The following is a 19,316-nucleotide window of genomic DNA, read 5'->3' as shown; positions in this document are numbered from 1 at the left end:
ATGTTGTTTCATGTAACAACCTCAGAGACAAACTGGTGAAATATGGACAACTTTACATTTTCCCTGTCATTAGAATAGACTCGGTTTGCTGCTACCTTAAAATCTGGGTTCAGCTTGATGCCAGACGAGGCTGAAGCTTCGGTCCTTCCAGTCCTCAAGCAGTAGCAAATCCTACAAAGGAGTACGGCACGACTGAAGAGCCAGGCATTAGGAACACAAGAACAGAGGGCTCTGGAGAGCTGGATGAGCTCTCCCCCACGAAGGGCTGGTTGGGGATTTGGAAATACAAAGCACTAGCAAAGGGAAATTTTCCATTGGGGAGCATTAACAGAGAATGGACGAGAGCAGTGGGAAATAAGGTACAGGATTTGGGTCTGTTCCAAACTGTGACAACATCATAACCTTTGGAGAGCTGGACCATTTGCATCTCAAGGGAAGATCTGGAGAAGAGAGTGAAATGAGTCTCCTGTTTGGCTGGTAAATCAGGCGGGTTGGTTTGTTTTTCCCCTGCTCCCTACAGGAGTAACACCTCGAAACGGGCAATCGTCAGGTTCCTCTCTTTGGGAACGGCTGTGGCTGGCGTGGAGCAGCGCTTCATTTATTAATAACTCCGGTGCTTGGCTTTAGCTGTGAGGGACACACGGGCACTGAGGTGATGGGCACAGGGATGAATCCCAGAGTGCTGCCTGGGAAGTGCTGGGAAGGAGCTGGATGGGAAAGGTGGCAGAGTGTGGATGTCTCTGTGCCTTCTGCCAGCCGGGATATCAAATACCATAGGAATTCAGGTGTTTATTTGTTAACTAATTAAAGAAAAAAAAAGAGAGAGAGAATTGTCCACTCAGTTACCAGCAGCAGAAACCCTGGCCTGGCAGTGGGACCGTGGTCCATGTCGGGGTAAGGTGTGCTGCTGCGTGTGTAATCACAGATTCGTTTTTTATAGAATCCCAGACCGATTTGGGTTGAAGGGAGCTTAAAGCCCCCCAGTGCCACCCCCTGCCCTGGGCAGGGACACCTCCCACCAGAGCAGGTTGCTCCAAGCCCCCTCCAACCTGGCCTTGAACCCCTCCAGGGATGGGGCAGCCACAGCTTCTCAGGGCAACCTGGGCCAGGCTCTCACCACCCTCACACCAAAGAACTTCTTCCCCACATCTCAGCTCCATCTCCCCTCTTTCAGTGTCAAACCCTTCCCCCTCCTCCTGTGGCTCCCCTCCCTCATCCAGAGTCCCTCCCCAGCTTTCCTGGACCCTCTCCCTTTAGGGACTGGAAGGGGCTCCAAGGTCTCCCTGGAGCCTTCTCTTCTCCAGGCTGAACCCCCCCAACTCTCTCAGCCTGTCCCCACAGCAGAGGGGCTCCAGCCCTCCCAGCATCAAGGAGAGGTGTCTCCTCATGCTTCACCTGGGGGTGGAAGTGTCTCCGTGGGGAGGTGACCTGAGAGGACAGCTTTTGGGGTGTGGGGGCTCACCCTTCCAAACTGGGCACTTTTGAGCATTCCACAAGAGTGCCCCTTCTGAGGTGATTGGTAAAACAGGGAGGAGCGACGGGATCCTGGGATTGTGCAGAATCCGTGTGCTGTGGTGAGGATAACTGCTGGTGGTGGGGCTCCGACACCCCGCACAGCCACAGGACACTTGCATAGCCTTGTGCCCTGGGGTACAAATTGTATTATTACTGGGGTTTATCTCAAGGGCTGTTCCTACCGAGGACTGAAGATCCGGTTGCCAGGGATCGTGTCTCGTTTGCTCGGTGGTTTCTTGCATCTGGAGCTGAGCAGCTGCTGATGGATGGCAGGTGCAGCGCAGCCGAGGCAGAAGGGGACAGTAAGGTGTCCCCGTGCTGCCTGGATGCCTTGTCACTGTCATCCTCTTGCCAGAGGGCCTTATCTGTGATCAGCCACAGGAGGTTCCTCATCTTTTATGGGGTCCTGCCTGATGTCTGGAGCGTCCAAGGCCACTTTTGAGCTGGGTGAGGTCCCCAGGATGCCCTGCAGACCTCTCCCTGTGCTGGGAGCAGCCGCTCTCGCTTTGGCTGCCGGTTTCCCGGGAGTACGTTTCGGACTGTAGGCGAGTGCGGAATGGAGATGGGGTTTCTGCTATCAAAGCCGCGAGGTTAAGTTATGGTTCCAAAGCTGGAGAAACAGCCACAGGAAAAAAAGTACAAGATAAGATGCTGCAAGTTTAAAATAGACCCAATGTCAGCCTTTTCTTTCTCCTGTGGTCCAGGGGCTTGGGGGGCCAGTTCAGTGTCCCCCTCTGTTCTGAAGGGTCTGTAATGGCTCCTGAAGTTTCCACGTCTCTGTGCTACCCAAGGGGATCGCTTGATGCGGTGGGCTTGTGTTTAAGAACCCGTTATCCAGCTAATGCTGAGGGGATGCTTTTGAGACCGTCGACAGCAGGGACCGGGGATGCTGACTCCAGTGTTTGGTTTTCGTCTGGATGTCAAAGGAGTTGCCGTTAGGAACGCTGCACCGGCATGTTTTCCAGAGGATGTATCACAAGCTTATCACTTTCGGGTGATGAGCAGTGGTTTCTCCTGACCTATAACGTTTTCTAGACTACATCCAACACATTAATTCACCATCAGTTCCGGAGACCACTGTTACAAGGGTCAGGGAGGCGTCGTCAGCCGCGGGAACCTGAAAACTTAAGGAACTGCTCCCCTTCCCCGCTTCCTGTGATCAGGATGATGCAATTAATTGGCCTTGTAAGTGCTTGAATTCAAGTGAGAGGTGCACATCAGCCATTTTCTGGACAAAATAGGGGCAGTATCTGGATATAATACATAAATGGGGAGGATCTGGAAGGATTGCTAATGATTCTCATCTCCCTTTTTTTCTCTCTTGCGTCGTGCGCGTTTCTGTTCCCTTGGGTGCTGTCGAGTGACCGTGGTGTCCTCTGAGGCCACAGAGGACACACGCCACATGCAGTGGTCACAGCTGATGCTTTTTTAAATGTCCCCGAACAATGCAGATGCTTCTCGCAGAGCCTGGTAGCATTAGGTGTGGGGTGTCCAGTGGCAGGGACCTGGGAGAGGAGACCTGACGTCAAACGCACATTGGCTGGCCATGGTTTTCATGGCAGGAACCTCAGGGTGCTTTGTAGCCTGGAACTGTGCTGGTTGCTCTGCTTTGGGCCCCAGTCCGTTCTCCGGGTGTAATAAGAAGCACTGGTTTTGTCTGTTGCTCTCGGGTGGTTTGTATCCTGGCTGCCCAAAAGCCTCCTCTCCGCCAGCAGTTGGTGGGGAGCTCAAGCTGGTCCTTCCCTGGTTTAATGAGGTCGCTCCTGATGTGATTCTCCTTTAAAATCTCCTTGCGTCTGAATTCATTTTAATCTTCAGAGCACATTTCAAGACTTGCTTTCTGTTCCTCTAAGCTTTGAGCAGGTAAAGACAAGGCTTAATGGGCTGGGAGGATTTTGCTGTGACAGTGAAGTACCTTCCTGTTCGCTGTGTCATTTCCAGTGAAGCAGCTCTTGGGTTTTGAACGCGGGACAGTCAGGACCCCCCTGTCCTCAGAGGGACTTGTCTTCTTGCCTTGGCCAATTTATTTCCCTCTGCGTCTCGTTTTCCTTATGGGCCTGTGGTTTCTCTGTGTCTCTGAGGATGTCAGAAGTTGCTGTAGGTGGGATCTTTGCAGGAGATGGTGTTACCAAAGCCCGTGTCATGGCTGGGTCCCCATTAACAATCCTTCTTACAAAGGTGGATGCTGCCAATTCGCTGTTTGGTATTGACAGCACGTGGCTGCATGAAGGCCACTCTGCACCGTCTGTCTTCAGGACACGGGCGGAAGAAGCTTTTGAAGGCTTCTTGAGGTGCTTTCTTCCTCCAGACCACACCTGACCCCAGACACATTTTCTGTGCTCTGCCCTTCCGTGTTTCCCTGCGTTAACACCGTACGATGGTCATTCTGGCATTCCCTTTCCCTGGAGCCCTGCTCATCCTCACGCCCCTGTTTCTTTCTCCCCGCAGTGCTGAGTATCGGCGAAGGTGGCTTTTGGGAAGGAACCGTGAAAGGAAGGACTGGCTGGTTCCCGGCAGAATGTGTTGAGGAGGTGCAGATGCGACAGTATGATCCACGGCAAGGTAAGCTGTTTCCTTAGACCCGAGTGTCTCAGCGGAGACACTGGGCAGCCCCGGAAATCCAGAATTACTCATTTGACATTTCTAGCAGTCTCTGGGTTTGCCCATTCTTTGCAGCGGGTGATGGATGCACCCGCAGAACTGTGTCTGAGGGTGGTAGTGCGTGTTCCTGGGTGGGTGCATTCCCATCCAGCAGTGGGTCCAGGCTCGTCCATGGTAAGCGTGTGGGACTGTCACGAGGAGAGCAATCGCCGGTCCCCACTGCGGTGGCAGGGTCTTCTGCAGGCAACGGTGGGTGATGGAGCCGGAGAGCACGTGACTGTTGATCTGAACCTCCAACCCTGCTTTACATTTTAGGAGGCTTCAGAAGAAAATAGTAATTTGCATGTATTTGTTCTGGTCCAACAGAAAATAGTAAAAATGGCCGTGGCTCAGCCCTGGGGCTCCTGACCCTCTGTCTCCAGCACCAGCCACCACCCGGGGGAATGTGCTGTTCCTGGAGGACAGCGGCGTCAGGAGGGGCTGGCATTGCGTGGGCCAAACAGCATGGTGTTCTTGGAAGTCACCGGGACTTAATGGGTCTCCTGCTGTGGTGGGGTGTATCACGCCACGGACATCGCCCGGGCAGCTCCTCTCCCAGCCCGAGGACGGGGTGGGAAACGCTTCTGGCGAGCCTGACCTTGTCCTGGTGTCAAGCAACTGAAGAGAACATCTGGATTATTTTTTTTTTTTTTCAATGTATTACTCAGGAGAGAAGTGGCTCCGATGTGACAGATTCAGTGGAGTTCACTTTGCATATTAAATGAGCTTTAAAATTCACACAGCTGGATTCTGGAAAGTGAGATTGCGGAGCTGGAAACAAAGTTGTAGAAGAGAAAAGAGAATTAAAAAAAATACAGTTCTCTGTTTAGCACAGCAACTAGTTTTAATTAGTTTCTGGAAGCCTGAACCCACTTATAAAGTCTTTTCTTTGCTCTAGTCCCAGTCCTTCCTGGGAGTGTTAAATGTGTATGTTTGCACCCTCAGGCATCTCCTCAGGATGCTTGGATTCCATCAGTGAGCCGCTGGCTCGGTGTGTGCTGTGATGAGGTTGTGGCAGGTCAGGGGTGCCCTGGGACACTGGCACCTCCATCCCTGCTCTTGTGGCCACGGAGGGTGCAGTGGGAGCAGAACTCCATGGGCAGCAGAGCTTTCCTCCCCCCGTCTCTGAACCGGTTTGGCTGTTGGCTCTCCAGTCTGGAGCTCCAGCTGGTGTTCCCAGTGCTTGTTCATACTCTTCCTTCAGGTTCTCTTTCTACGTGCTTCATCTCCCTGTGCTGGTCACCGCTGCTTCTGCGCTCTCCTTGGCGGAGAACCTCCCGTGCTGTGAACTCAGCTGGGCTCTGCACCCCTTAGAACCGAAGCAAATGTGTTTCCGCTGTGCTGGTGGGAGAGCCTTGATGATAGTGAAGATTTGAATGAGATATTCCTCCTTTTCCAGGGGTGATTAGGGCTGGTGAGTTGGGACTTCCACTGAGAAGGTCCCACCTTCCTCCCTCTCGTGCTGATTTGGAGCTACGCTCTGGAGCTGTGTCGGTGTGCAGGGGCTGTTTGCCTGTCCTCTCACGATGGTGAATAAAAAAGAGAATAGATTAATCCATGTGGTTCATAAGCCCTTCCCGTACCTGGGAGTTCATGTTTGCTGGGTGTTTTCCTGGAGAATGCCCCATGTTTGGGTTAGATTGAAGTCGTGCAATGAAGTGTGAAGAATAGATGGTGCTTAGACGCTGAAGCTGGAGCAGAGGTGTGAGCACATTCCTCCAGTCGTCCATACTGTTTAGCTGTTGCCATGCCCATGGTTTTGGGTTTTTCCGACTTTTGCTTTTCCAGACAAAGCTCAGGCAGAGTTTTGAGGTACAGATTGTTTGCAGGAGGCAGTTTGGGTAAGGATATCATGTTTGTGCACGGAAGGAAGTTTAGCCGTGTGGACATGACGTTGCTCTGCCACTTCTCACCGAGATCAGAGAAAGAGAAGTGTCCATCTTCCCAGTTCCAGTACAGCCCAGCAGCTGGTTGGGCTGTGCACTGGGGGAAGGGTTTTGGCCTGAGGACACTTTGCTGGGGAGCAAAGCTACGTCAGACTGGTGGACATCTCCAGCTGTGTTTATTGACTGAGGAAGGCAGCAGGGTTGCATGGCAGGTACCTGATTAGACTCTTGCTGGAACAGATGGAAGATGACTGTGACAAAGATGGGAGCAGCTCTGGAAATCCACTGTGATCTTCATTGAAATTCAGAGAGAGCAACTTACGGGGTTGACATTTTGGAGATGGTATTAGGATGTTCCTTTAACCCGCATGTATTTTCATGCTTTGAGGGAAAAGGCCATGAGCTGCATATCAACCTACCTAAATGAGCCAGGTTCTTCTCCAAGGGTGTCTCTGGGTCAGCACATCCCTCCCAGGTCCCAGTTCGTAGACCCTGCAGCGCTTGTTGACTCTGAAGGAAGATGTCCTGTTGTCCACCTCTGTGACAGGCCCCAAGGCAGAAACTTCATTTTCTCATTTCCCAGTCTCCTTAGGTATCTGCTGCCTGTGGAACTGGAATCCTCTGAGGCCTAAACAGAGTTTCTTTGGTAAATAACTCGAACTTTCTGTGTGTTCTAAATTTATTTTTTCTAGCCCTGCTGAGTCTGAGATCTCTGCTTTTGCCCATCTTCCCATAGAGATGGTCCTTCTTGCATCATCCTGACATCCCGAGAGGAGATCCGAGTTCTAGTTCTCAATTCCATCACTTGGTGACACACTTTTATTCCCCTCTGCACCTCCTCTAACACCATACCCTAGATTCTGCTAAAAGTGGTGTGACGTTTCTGCTAGATTCAGGGAATTAATCTTTTTGTGCCTTCCGTGTGGTTGAAACAGGCCTGGTCTTTCTGCCAACGTAGGACCAAGCTCCTCAGGTGGCCCTCCAGCGGCTGGTAGTCTGAGATCTGTGGGTGTGAGACCCTGCATGCAAACACTGGTGGGTCAGATCTCCCCGTCTCTGGGTCCATTATGAGATTGGGGCACGTAGATCTGCCTCTGGGCAGTGGGAGAGCCTCCCCTCACGTCTCAAGCTGCATCGTGTGATTCTGCACAGGAGTGTCTTTGTCTCCCTGAGCGGAGGCACTGGTGGAACTTTGGACCAGAGGAACTTCTCTCCCGCTCCCGCTTGTTGAGCAGCCACTTGGAGCTTCATTCACTCTTGCAGAGCATGAATGGATGCCACTCCATCCCCTGGAGTGTCACCAGGGGATGCGAGAGGTACCATGGGTGGGCAGCACTTGTGCAGGTACCCGAGAGATGCAGATCTATCTCCAAGGGATGTAGGAAGATGATCTGGTCCTTCAGAAATCAAAGTGGCTGCAAACCAAGAAATGAGGGGGGTGATTTGGGTAGGCTGCTGTCTGCACCTCTGGTTTTAGTGCAAGAGGAGGGAAATCAGACAGACGCCAGCAGATCTTTGCCTGAAGGAATGTGGGAGAGGAGGCAGGTGGCCAGGGGAAAGCACCGGCAAAGAGGCAGCCTGCTCTGGGAAGAGGTTGTCCTCTGCCGGTGGAACTGGTTGGTGCCCTGTAGGATAAGGGAGAGGTGTTTGGAATACACACGCCAGCTCCTGAGTGCGGAGGGGAAGAAGCTGAGGCAAGTGACTTGGTCAGTCCAAGAGCTGCTGTGGGCCAGGACAAGCCAGAGCAGGACGTCTGGGCTTTAGCGGGAGGTAGAGGGGACAGGGAAGCTGAGGGTGTGATGTGAGTGTCTGTGATGCACGGACTGCACAGAAACAAAGACAGGACGAAAACATGTACCATTACATTGCTTTGGAAAATGATGGTGTAAGATATCCTAAAAATAAGGATAGAGTCTAGATTTTTATATTTGGTAAAAAAGAAAAATGTAGTGGAGTAAATGGAGTTTACTGTCTTTAGTGAGTTAAAATAGAGGTGGGATCTTGAGTTAACATTTTAAGTCAAAAACCTGCCCTGGTATGTATTCCTGGCAAAGCGAAATCTTGCAGGTAGGGAATCCAAACACGATTGTCCCGAGTCCTCTGGGAATAAGCAGAGCTCTCCAAGAACAAAGACTAAGTTTCATCTGCAAAAAAAGCTGTATCAGGGGATCTGAAATCATAAATGTAAGATGCAACTTGCCAAAAACTCAGCAGAGCCAGACCTTGAGCATGTGAACAGGAGTGATGGCAGATTCTTCAGCTGTACAAATAAACGAGCGAGGAAGGAGGGTGTAGAGCTATTAAGCAACAAGAATGAGACAAGATCAGAGCTAATTAGATGAAGGTCCAAATCTACCAAACAGTTCCCTGTCAAATCGGGCACGATGTTGGATGGATGGGCTGTGGTGGGACTGATACTGCCAACTGGGGAGGAGAATGTCAGGGCCCTGAGGGCACTAATATGCCTTAATGTCCCTGACCAGCTTCACCTGGGCTCTCCTCCCACACCACTGGTCCCAGGAGCTCTATTTAAGCTCAGACTGGGGCTTTCGGTCCCTGCCTGAACTATGTTGGAGGAGTTCTGATCTCTAGCTCAGTCACGGCTGTGGCCATGGACCCTCCTGATCCAGACCCCGACCCATAGACTGATGTCCCAGCTTGACCTCAGACCTGCCTTGTGACTCTGGACCTGCCCAGTGATCATCAGACCTGGCCTTAACCCTGACCTGCAGGTTGGTTTCCTGGCTTGTCTGGAGACCTGCCCCATTGGGGCAGAGTGGCTGAAGCTGCCCGGCAGGAAAGGACCTGGGGATGTTGATCGACTGTCGGCTGAAGGTGAGCCAGCAGTGTGCCCAGGTGGCCAAGAAGGCCACCAGCGTCCTGGCCTGTGTCAGGAACAGCGTGGTGAGTAGAACTCAGGAGGTGAGCATCGCCCTGTACTGGGCACTGGTGAAACCTCACCTCGAGGGCTGGGTCCAGTTTTTGGCCCCTCACAACAGGAAAGACATTGAGGTGCTGGAGTGGGTCCACAGAAGGGCAACGGAGCTGGGGAGGGGTCTGGAGACCAAGTCTTGTGAGGAGCACCTGAGGGAGCTGGGGGCGTTCAGCCTGGAGAAAAGGAGGCTGAGGGGAGACCTTCTCGCTCTCTACAACTCCCTGAAAGGAGAGTGTAGCCGGGGGGGAGTCGGTCTCTTCTCCCAAGAAACAGGCCATGGGACAAGAGGAAGCAGCCTCAAGTTGCTCCAGGGGAGGTTTAGGATGGAGATTGGGAACAATTTCTTCCTGGAAAGGGTTGTGGAGCCTTGGCGGAGGCTGCCCAGGGCAGTGGTGGAGTCACCATCCCTGGGGGGATTTAAAAGAGGGGTTGACATAGTGCTTAGTGAGATGGTATAGTGATGGTTTTTATCAGAGTTGGGTTGATGGTTGGACCACATGATCTTAAAGGTCCCTTCCAACCCAGACAGTTCTATGATTCACAGAATCACATAGGGTTCTGGAGATCATTGAGTCCCCATTCCATGATTCTGTTGCTGTGCTACTGCCCTGTGAGCTGGACTCCTGGCTGGACCTGGCCACGTCTCTGGGTCTGTCCTGCTGGCCTTGGTGGAGTCGTGGCCAGCGAGGCCCCTGCCCTGCTGGCTGTGGGGTCTCCTGGGTTCCTGGCCCACTTCCCTCGGGAAGCAGCCCTGCCCTTGCACCCCCAAACAAATGAATGACACCAGCATGTAAAAAAAAAAAATAAATAGGGAAAATGAGTGATACATTAGCAAAGGTTTCAGTGAGGTGACGGCAAACCTTGTTTGTGGGAGAGCTCTGGGCAACCCCTGTTGAGGTGCTGTGAGTCCACTGGCACAAAAGGGCTTAGAACGGATTTTGAAGGAAAAGGGAGATGGGGGAAGCTGGGAAAAGGGGTGGGACAGAACGGTGTTTGTCCAGGAACACTTCTGTGCTGAAGGAGATTGATGGGCTGTGTTGGGTAAGGAAATGTCAGTGTTCCAGCTTGCTTGGGCTTCAGGACAGTGGCGTGTGGGAAATGATTAGTAAAGTGGGAGGAGATGTGGGGAAGTGTCATCTGTCACTGGGTGGTTAACCGTTTCACCTATTAAATGCTTTCACTAATAGCTGTGGCTGAAAGAAAACTGAAATATGCTGCTAACGTTTCCTTGTGACATGTTAGGAGGTGAGGACATTGTACTTTCAGAGCTGGGTGAGCTGGTGTAACAGATGGGGTGGAATTCAGCAGGATGAAATGCAGGATCTTGCACTTCACAGAAAAACCTTCTTGGTAGTCACGCTGTCATGTCACTTCTCTAGACAGCAAGGGGAAGCATATCCCTGGTTGAGGAGGTGACTGCAGCGTGGTGTCTGCCAATGAGGCCAGCCTGAGCCTGGGGTGGCTCGTACGGGGTGTCCCCAGCCCGTGGGAGGCCACAGCAGGAGGAGCTGGTCACGGCTGGTCTGGGATTGTCACTGTGGTCACTGTCCGCAGCAAACTGGGTTCATGTCGGCCTTGTTCTCCTCGTGTGAGCACGCTGCTGGGGCTGTGCTGCTCCCATGAGAGAAATTCAATGTGTGGGCAGGCTCGGTGAGGAACCGAGGATCCATGGTGGGATCCCTTCTTGGACGGCCATTGAGTAACAGCTTGTAGGGCTTGGACTCGCAACACACTGAGCTTCCACATGCAAATCTCAGTGATATCGTTAGGGAATATTTGCAATATATGCAATTAAATGTGAGTATCGGTTTTTCAGGACCTGGTTTGTCAGTTGTTGGACAACTTTGTGCTGATGTTGGCAGTGGAATGGCTGCGAATCAGCTTTGAGCACAGCTCATTTTGGAGAGTAAGTCTTGTGAGGAGCGGCTGAGGGAGCTGGGGGTGTTCAGCCTGGAGAAAAGGAGGCTGAGGGGAGACCTTCTCGCTCTCTACAACTGCCTGAAAGGAGGGTGTAGCCAGGGGGGGGTTGGTCTTCTCCCAAGAAACAGGCAATGGGACAAGAGGAGATGGCCTCAAGTTGCACCAGGGGAGGTTCAGATGGGATATCAGGAACAATTTTTTCACTGAAAGGGTTGTGAAGCCTTGGAATGGGCTGCCCAGGGCAGGGGTTGAGGCACCATCCCTGGAGGTGTTTAAAAGAGGGGCTGACATAGAGCTTAGAGACATGGTTTAGTGATGGTTTTTATCAGAGTTGGGTTGATGGTTGGACTCGATGATCTTCCAACCCAGACAGCTCTATGACTCATTCTTGCTTTGGGTTAATTACAGAGCGGTCCTGAGCCTGTGGTCCAGGGAAACGTTGGGAGAAGGACCTGCAGCTTTGATTAAAATTGCAGAAAGAACATTTGGTAACTGCAGTTAAGACAAAATTACTGCTGGGAATGGGTTGCAGGCACTGTAAAGTGTGCATTTATTTACTGTACCTTGAAATGTGGCGGTCCTGTGGTGGTGTCAGTGTCCAAATCGGGCTCATTTCACCCTGAGCTGTTGTCTCTCTCTCCCCTGATCTGCACTCCCTCGCGTTTTTCAAAATCCCCTTTTGGGGCAGATCCTGAGGGTCTCTCCCAGCTGATTTCAGGGGTGGAACAGACCTCCTCTGCCACGCTGGGCTCACTGGGCTCTCGGGAATGAACACCCAGAAATTAAAGGAGGAGTTTGGCCGCGAGAAGCAGAATGTGCCAAGTGGTTGGGGGCAAGTGTGCCAGCAGCATGTTGTCACAGTGACCGGTCCGTGGACTGAGAGAAGGAGTGAGAACGGAGCATGAGGTCCTCTGAGCACTTGGAACCTCTCCGTGGTGGGATTCCAAGGCGGTTGGGTCTCACATTGCTACTGTTTGCCCCTCGCGAGTTACGTGTGTTTGGGGAGATGCTGAGCTACCTCCTCCAGGAGACATTCTGCGCCGAGTATCTGCTTCCACATGCAAACCGCAGGGAAGCTCTTTGTAAACTCCATCTGTGCTGGTGGGCTGAGGAGCACGAGCAGGCGTAGGGGGCCTGGGTGCTCCTGCGGCTGCTTCCCCACCGCCCGGGGACGAGCGGCTGCCTCCTCCCTCCGGAGCAGCCGAGGATGGGATGCTCTTGCTTGGATTCCTGTGGAAGGATGTGGGAGTTGGTGGCGTCCAGGGAACCGTCTGTTTTGTGTGGCAGAGACCTCTCCTTACTGCTCCTTCTCTGCCTGTTTGTTTGTGACAAGATTTCCAGTTGTTTTCCATCATCATGGCATCTAAATTACTAATACCTGAAACCTCGTTAACCAAGTTCCTGGTGGACTCAGTCTTTGACATCTCTTCTTCTTCTGAGGAAAGAAAAATAACTTTAGGCGTGTAACACACCCCACTTGTATGTCAGGGATGTATTTAGTCACTTCCTTGGCACCTGCGGGTTGCAGTGGAGCTGGTGGAAGTGCTACCACTTCTTCCCTTGGTGGAAGGACATTCTGAAGAAAGAATTAGGAGCTTGAACCATCTTTTGGTCAAGAAATGAGTTTCTTGTGTAAGAAATGTTTTGAAACTGGAATAATGATCGTTGGGTACTTCACGTTATTTACCAGTGTCATAGCGAGAGCGTTTTGCTGGCTGGGTCTGTCCCCTCACTGTCTCTCCCCATGGCCGGTGTAGACATTGGAAGAGCAGATGGTATGACAACACGGTTTGAAAAAATGACTGGTATGATTTGTGAACATCGTGTGTATGTTTCTGAATCATCCATTCCCACGGTGTGTAGGAGGGTCAGAAGTGTTTCCCAGCCTGGTGCATCAGAGGCTCCCGGGCCCATCACCGCTGAGGAAGACGAAGGGCTGGTGGGCGTGCTTGGCCCTAGTGGTCTGAAGCCGGACCATGTCCTCCAGGGCCCAGCCCAAGCTCTGCCGTCCTTGGGAGAGCTTCCTTGGTTCTGTCCCTGCTGCCTGGGCTCAGGGCAGGAGGTTGTAGAAGTCGTTGGCTGTTTCTTTTGGTAGAGGGCACTGTTGTTCTTCACTCGGCTCTGGTGCCAACCTCAGGTGATGCAAATGCGTAGGTTGCAGAGGAGGAGGAGGATGATTGTGGAGGATTTTGGTACCTTAATGAAATACAGCTCTCCCATTTCCTGCACTGAATTGATCGTCTCCCTCCTGGAGGTCTGCACCAGCCTTTGGGGAGGTCGGCTTGTTTTGTTGTGGTACCCATTTCATAGCTCCGTCTCTGTGTGTCCTGCATGTGGAGGGACGAGTTCTCTGTTCCACTTTCTCTTTTGTTTTCTTGGTACGTTACGGAGTCTGCCTCGTCTGATGGTGATGCTAAAGCGAGCCTGGGGTGGTGTTGAGCTAATGGGGGATAGAGCCTCATCCACGGGGAGGCTGGGTGGTGTGTAGAGCGATGGCATGGAGTGGTAGTCCTGCAGCTGAGAGGCTGCTGGTGTCCCCTGTGGCCATGTGCATGTGTTGGGTCTCGTTGCTTGAAGGGGGTCGCATGGAGCACCCACGTACCTTGCTGTAACTTGGCAATCGTTGCTTTTGACAAATACCTTGCTTTTTGAAGAAAGACTGCACTAGGAGAGGATGTACGGGCAGCAGGAAATGAAAAAATTGAGTCAGTGAAACTTCCCAGGGCTGAAGGGAGAAACCCCGGCCAAGCAGGAAGCACCGAGACCAAACACAGTGGCTTTTCTGAGCGGGGGCTTTGAGAGTCCCTGCGTGAGGGGAAGGAGCTCCTGAGGAGGCATCTGCAGGTCGGGAGTGAGAGTGGCAAAAGCTCAACTTCAGGAGCTGGAGCACTGTCCCGAGAGCTCCTCTTGGAAGGAAGGTCCCTCTTCTACTTTTCCAGCTCTTGGATGTGGCCTTGCAGAACCATCAGCGAGAAGATGGATGTGCCAACATTCCACTGTGGCCGTGCTGGGGAGTGGACCTGCACTGCGGCACTGCATGACGGAGCTGGACCCCTTCTGGCCACCAAGTCATCATGTGTCACCCAGTGCTCAGGCTTTGCCCAGGTAGAGAGCCAACCTGAAGGAAGCTCCGAGCTTGGGACAGGAGAAGCGAGGGAAGCCAGGGAGCAAAAGCATGGATTTTTCCATGGACAAATGGTGCCTGGCCTGCCTGATGGCCTTCTGCATTGGGATGGCTGGCTCTTTGCACAGGTGGCGGTTGTCACCTTGGCTCTTGCCAAAGCCTTTGACACAATCTCCTCTACTATCCCGGTACTTCCCCGTGAAGCGCGGTGGAAAGAGTCGATCTGCCACCTGAAATGGCTTCCTTGTTAACAGGCAAAGAAACGGGTCTGCTTTCACCACGGTCTCTGGGCTGGAGAGAGATGTCTCTTCCCGTGTGGTCACTTGCAAGGTGACAGTCCCTGACAGAAGGGGAAATGAGAACTTCCTCACCTGCAGCCGGGAAGCCTGTGGCGCGTTGTGCAGCTGGAGTCAGGCGTGTGGCCCGGGAGCCCGGGAGCCGGTGGCAACAGAGCTGTAGAGGACGGAGATCTGACTGACACTGCCCCTGGAAAAGTGTGCTAATTAAATCCATCTTCAGAGAGCCCAGACAACCCCTCTTCTCCCCCGGGCCTCCTGCACCCTCTGGCCTTCAGGCAGAGCTGCTTTCCCCGCAGGGTGCATCGCTTGTCACGGGCGAGCTGGGAACGAGTCCTCCGGCTCCTTCTCTACCGGCGCTTTAAAAACCCGCTTGATTTCTCTTTCACTTTCCTGACTTCCTCCCAAGACCCCGTCTCCGTTATATTGCTGCTGCTGTGAGCCTTCCTCTCCGGCTGGGCTGCCTTTAGCCTTCATCCCCTTTCTTTCCCTGGACTTTCCTCCTCTCCTAATGAATCTGCTGCTCTGCTGGCAGCTTCCTCGTGAGGTCGAGAATAAAGGTCAGTGTTACGAATATCCCAAGGTGCTGCTTACATTTTAAAGCTAATATCTATTAGATTTGCTGCTTTTCCCCTTTCTCAAAGTGGGAACTTAACAGTTTTGATACTAGATTCTTTCCAGATTCACTTTTTCATAATATTTCTGGTAATGATTCATACTGTTTTGACCACTTGGCAAGAAAACCATAGATGTGTGGTGAGTAGTTTAGTGGTCAGGTTGAGGTACTGCAGATGTTCTGGGCATGCATTGACCACCCCGGTTCCTTAGTGGTGGGTGTGAGGGTGCTGAGGTTGGGCAGGGGGTACCAGGAGCAGCACTAAGTACCCAGATTTCCCGTGCCAGGTACCCATGGACCTCTTATCAGCACCCTGCACTCTCGGCGCCTTTATCTCACTTGCATCTGTCTCCAAGGAGTGAGGATGTGGGTTCTCTTAAAGCACTCTCAGGCTGACGTTGAACTGTTCTGAATGTTCTGAATGCAAGGGAATTTGAAATGAAAAAAAAAAAAGCAGTTGCTTAAAGTGGTTTCTCTTGGGCTGATTTGTTTAGGTATGTAAAAGGAAAAAAAAAGTCTGTAGCATTACTTAATTAAAAAAACCCAAAAAAAAAAACCAAAACAACCCACATCATGGCTATTTGGCCTCCCGCAGAAAGGATTTGGACTCAGTAAGACAGTTTTATTGACATTACAAAGAAATGGATGCAAATCCTTTCTATGTGTACTTCCCTGATTTTCTCAGGTAACTCTTTCTTTTCTTGTCTCCTGGAGCTTGCAGAAAGAGTTTGTCCAGCTTCAGGCTGCTGGTGAATGGTGGAGGCCTCTTCACGAGGTGCCTCTCCCCAGAGCTGGCTGGGCTGCCCGAGTCCCAACGTGTGTGTGTGAAAATGCCTGTGGAGTTTGCTCAGGAAGCTCTTTGGTTTGGGCAGCTCAAGTTCCAATGAGAGGGACCCGAGTCTGGAGCCTTCAGGGGTGGTGGTCTTGCCCATGGGACCCCGGTGTCCTGCTGGGGCCGGGTGTCCCACTGTGGAGCGTTGGTTAAGGTTGGGTTTCCTTCAGGCACCCCAGGTCTTCTCTGTGACTTTGTCACCGAGTTGCGATACGTGCTCCAAAGGTAGAACACGATACAGCACTGCTGCTAAGTTCCAGGTCACCCATTTGAGTAATGTCAAAGTTAGCTACCAAATCAAATTATTAAATAGTCACGTTCTTATTGGGTTTAACATGTGCCTCAAGATCAGTGTCCATCTTTTCTGCCTCAACTACAAGAGTTGTCCTCACTCATCCTTGAAACCCTTGCTACCTACTCAGCTTTCTTCTGCTCCCCGGTGGTTCGGGGCTTACTGCAAAGGTTCTTCCAGAGAGCGTCAGTGAGAGCCTTCCTGGATCCTGGCTAAGAACTCGCTGAGAACTCCCACCTAGAACTACTGATTTTAAGGTACTCCTCTCCCATGGTTGTTGTTTGGCATCTCCTGTAGTTTCCACTGGAATAAAAGCTACACAGTCAGTACACATCGTCTTCTCTATGTATGAGGGGGAAAAAAAAAAGAGGTCTTGCTTAAGGAGTTTAACCTTAATTGCATTATTTTTCATTATCGTCAGAGACAGGCACCACTGCCAGGATATAAAAACCAGTCAATCTGATTTGGGTTTTTTATTGCATCTTATTGCACCAGGCCAAGTGCAGGGTCCTGCACCTGGGACATGGCAATCCCAAGCACAAATACAGGTTGGGCGGAGAATGGCTGGAGAGCAGCCCTGAGGAGAAGGACTTGGGGGTGTTGGTGGATGAGAAGCTCAACATGAGCCAGTGACATGCGCTGGCAGCCCAGAAAGCCAACCCCATCCTGGGCTGCATCAAGAGAAGTGTGGCCAGCAGGTCACAGTAGAATCACCTCCCCCCCTCTACTCTGCGCTCGTGAGACCCCACCTGGAATACAGTGTCCAGCTTTGGAGTCCTCAGCACAGGAAGGACATGGACCTGTTGGAACGGGTCCAGCGGAGGGCCACGGAGATGATCAGAGGGATGGAGCACCTCCCCTATGAAGACAGGCTGAGAGAGCTGGGGTTGTTCAGCCCGGAGAAGAGAAGGCTCCGGGGAGACCTCATAGCAGCCTTCCAATATCTGAAGGGAGCCTACAGGAGAGCCGGAGAGGGACTCTTTGTCAGGAAGTGTAGTGACAGGACAAGGGGTAATGGTTTTAAATTGGAAGAGGGGAGATTTAGATTAGATATTAGGAGGAAATTCTTTACCATGAGGGTGGTGAAGCACTGGAACAAGTTTCCCAGGGAAGTTGTGGATGCCCCATCCCTGGAAGTGTTTAAGGCCAGGCTGGATGGGGCTTTGAGCAACCTGCTCTAGTGGAGGCGTCCCTGCCCATGGCAGGGGGGTTGGAACTCGATGATCTTTGGGATCCCTTCCAACTCTAACCATTCTATGAAATTCTATGAAATCTTGCAAATTAGTGAAAACTGGAATAAAGCAATGTTTTATTGACTTCCTCATTTTAAAGCCTTTTTAGGGGGAAGTCCGCTAGATGTCCTACAAATCTCTGAAGGAGTCAACAAGCACTGGGGTGAGGATTGATATGGTGTTATATAAAGCTGCCAAGTAGGCTTTCTCAAAGTCTGCTTTAAAAAAAACCACAACACCAAACCAAAAGTGGTTGAAAGATAAAAAGCAAAGGATAGAAAATAGCAGGCAGGTTCTACAGCAGATGGATGTTGCCAGTGGTGGCCACAAGACTTTCCAGATGAGGAGAGACTGAATTAAAAAAAGAGGCAAGTGTGAGGAGATGGGCAGGAGAACACAGTGGGAGTCTGGGAAAGTATGGAGAATTGGAGTGATTTATTGTTTGTCTAAAAGTGGGAATTAAGGGATAGCCAGTGACTTTAGGCAGCAAGGTTAACACCACAAAAGGAACTATTTCTACACGGCGTGTGGTTGTGGGTCGCATCGCCACAGTTAGTGCAGATGAAAGTCCATGGAGGTTGCGTTCCTTCGGTTGAGTACAGTAGTGGTTCAGGTACTCCCGCTGCTGAGGGATGAAATGACGCCTTTTCTAGCACATTCTTTGTTCAGAGCATCTGCACTGACCGCTGCTGTTTGCCAACATGCAAAGCCTCCCCAAAACCATCCTCCTGGAAGGTCTTCCTCCAGACCCTTCCCATCTGGGAAGTCTTGTAAGTCGTTGTGGAGAATGAGGACACCCCAATCTTTGGTGCCAATCCCAATTCTCCTGCAGCAGGAGTGTAAAGTTGGAGGATCGTTGGACAGAAACACAAGTGGTCCTCCCCAGGCTTGCTGTGGTTGCAGTTCCTGCACCACTTGCAGTGTCACCATCCTCAGTGCCCAGTGGGTGCCCGTGTCTCCAGAACCTCCATTCTCCATAGCTGGTGCCGAGTTCCAGGTTGGTTGTGCTATCGGTGGGTTTCCTAGCTTGGCAGTGAGCTGTTGTGGGGGGACACATCTCACTTGCCGGCTTTCCCTCTGTCCTCTTATTGATTCCCCCCTCTTGGCTGGGCGCTGGGACAGCACTCTCCAAAGAGCAGATTGTCTCGGAGGCATCATTCCCTCGTGAGAAGATGGCTCTCCACTCCCTGTGGTGACTACTGGCTATCATTGTGGGGCCTCTTCAGCAGGATGTCAGATTTCTAGCATCTTTGCACACACTGAGCAGTGAGAACATAATTTTAGGTGCTGTGGGCAAAAGAGCATGTTCCAGACACATTCCTATATTTTTTGTTTTGCCAGATGAGCGGACACACTTCATTTATAAGGTGTGCCACCCTCGGATGGCTTCAGCTGTGTCTGTGAACTCCAGGAAGGATATTACAGGCTCTGGATAAGATCCAGCTCACAGCCAGAACCTCAGTGGAGGCTGCCCTGGGGGTCGTGGGCACTAAAATGTCCTCAGGCCTGGGCCGGGTCATATCTTCCATGTGATCTTTTTGACTCTGGAGCCCTTACTCTACTAGAAACACCCAGGCTTTGGTGTGGCTGTTCCTCTCTGGTATCATCTTCATGTTGAGGACAGATGCAGTGCCACGTTCATAGGAGGGTTGTGGTTCTGTCCGTGTGCTCGGGGACAAGGGGTTCAGCCAGTTGGTGTGGGTCAGCACCGGGCCTGCTTCGGTGGCTGGATCGTCTGCATGAGAGGTTCCTGCAGGCATGGGTCCCAGGAAGACATGGGGACGTTGGCTCTGTCTGCAGAGGACAAGGACAGGAAGCATGACTATGACTGAAGGGCTTCTGTCCCACCAGAGCAATGCGGTTGGTGGGTGCGGAGATGGTTGTGCATTTGGCATAAAGGGGTTTGATGTGGATTCAGTGGTGTAAAGGGAGATGCTGCACCCTCTGGAGTGCAGCTCTATGGTGAAGAACTTTGCTCTCTCTTCTCAGTAACCTCCTCATGCCTCCAGGGAGACAGCCGTTATGTCC

At 51.8% G+C, this 19,316-nt stretch overlaps 1 protein-coding gene across 1 annotated transcript in view; it reads left to right on the top strand.

Moving 5' to 3' along the window:
* Window positions 1-19,316, top strand: part of SHANK3 (SH3 and multiple ankyrin repeat domains 3) — a 352,413-nt gene that overhangs the window by 198,800 nt on the left and 134,297 nt on the right. The window contains exon 13 of the mRNA XM_074166270.1: window positions 3,964-4,077. Within this exon, the coding sequence (XP_074022371.1) occupies window positions 3,964-4,077 (114 nt within the window). The remainder of the gene's footprint in view (window positions 1-3,963; window positions 4,078-19,316) is intronic.

Source organism: Numenius arquata, chromosome 2 (assembly GCF_964106895.1).
Source record: "Numenius arquata chromosome 2, bNumArq3.hap1.1, whole genome shotgun sequence".
Taxonomy (NCBI): domain Eukaryota; kingdom Metazoa; phylum Chordata; class Aves; order Charadriiformes; family Scolopacidae; genus Numenius; species Numenius arquata.
This window is presented reverse-complemented; position numbering and strand designations above follow the sequence as displayed.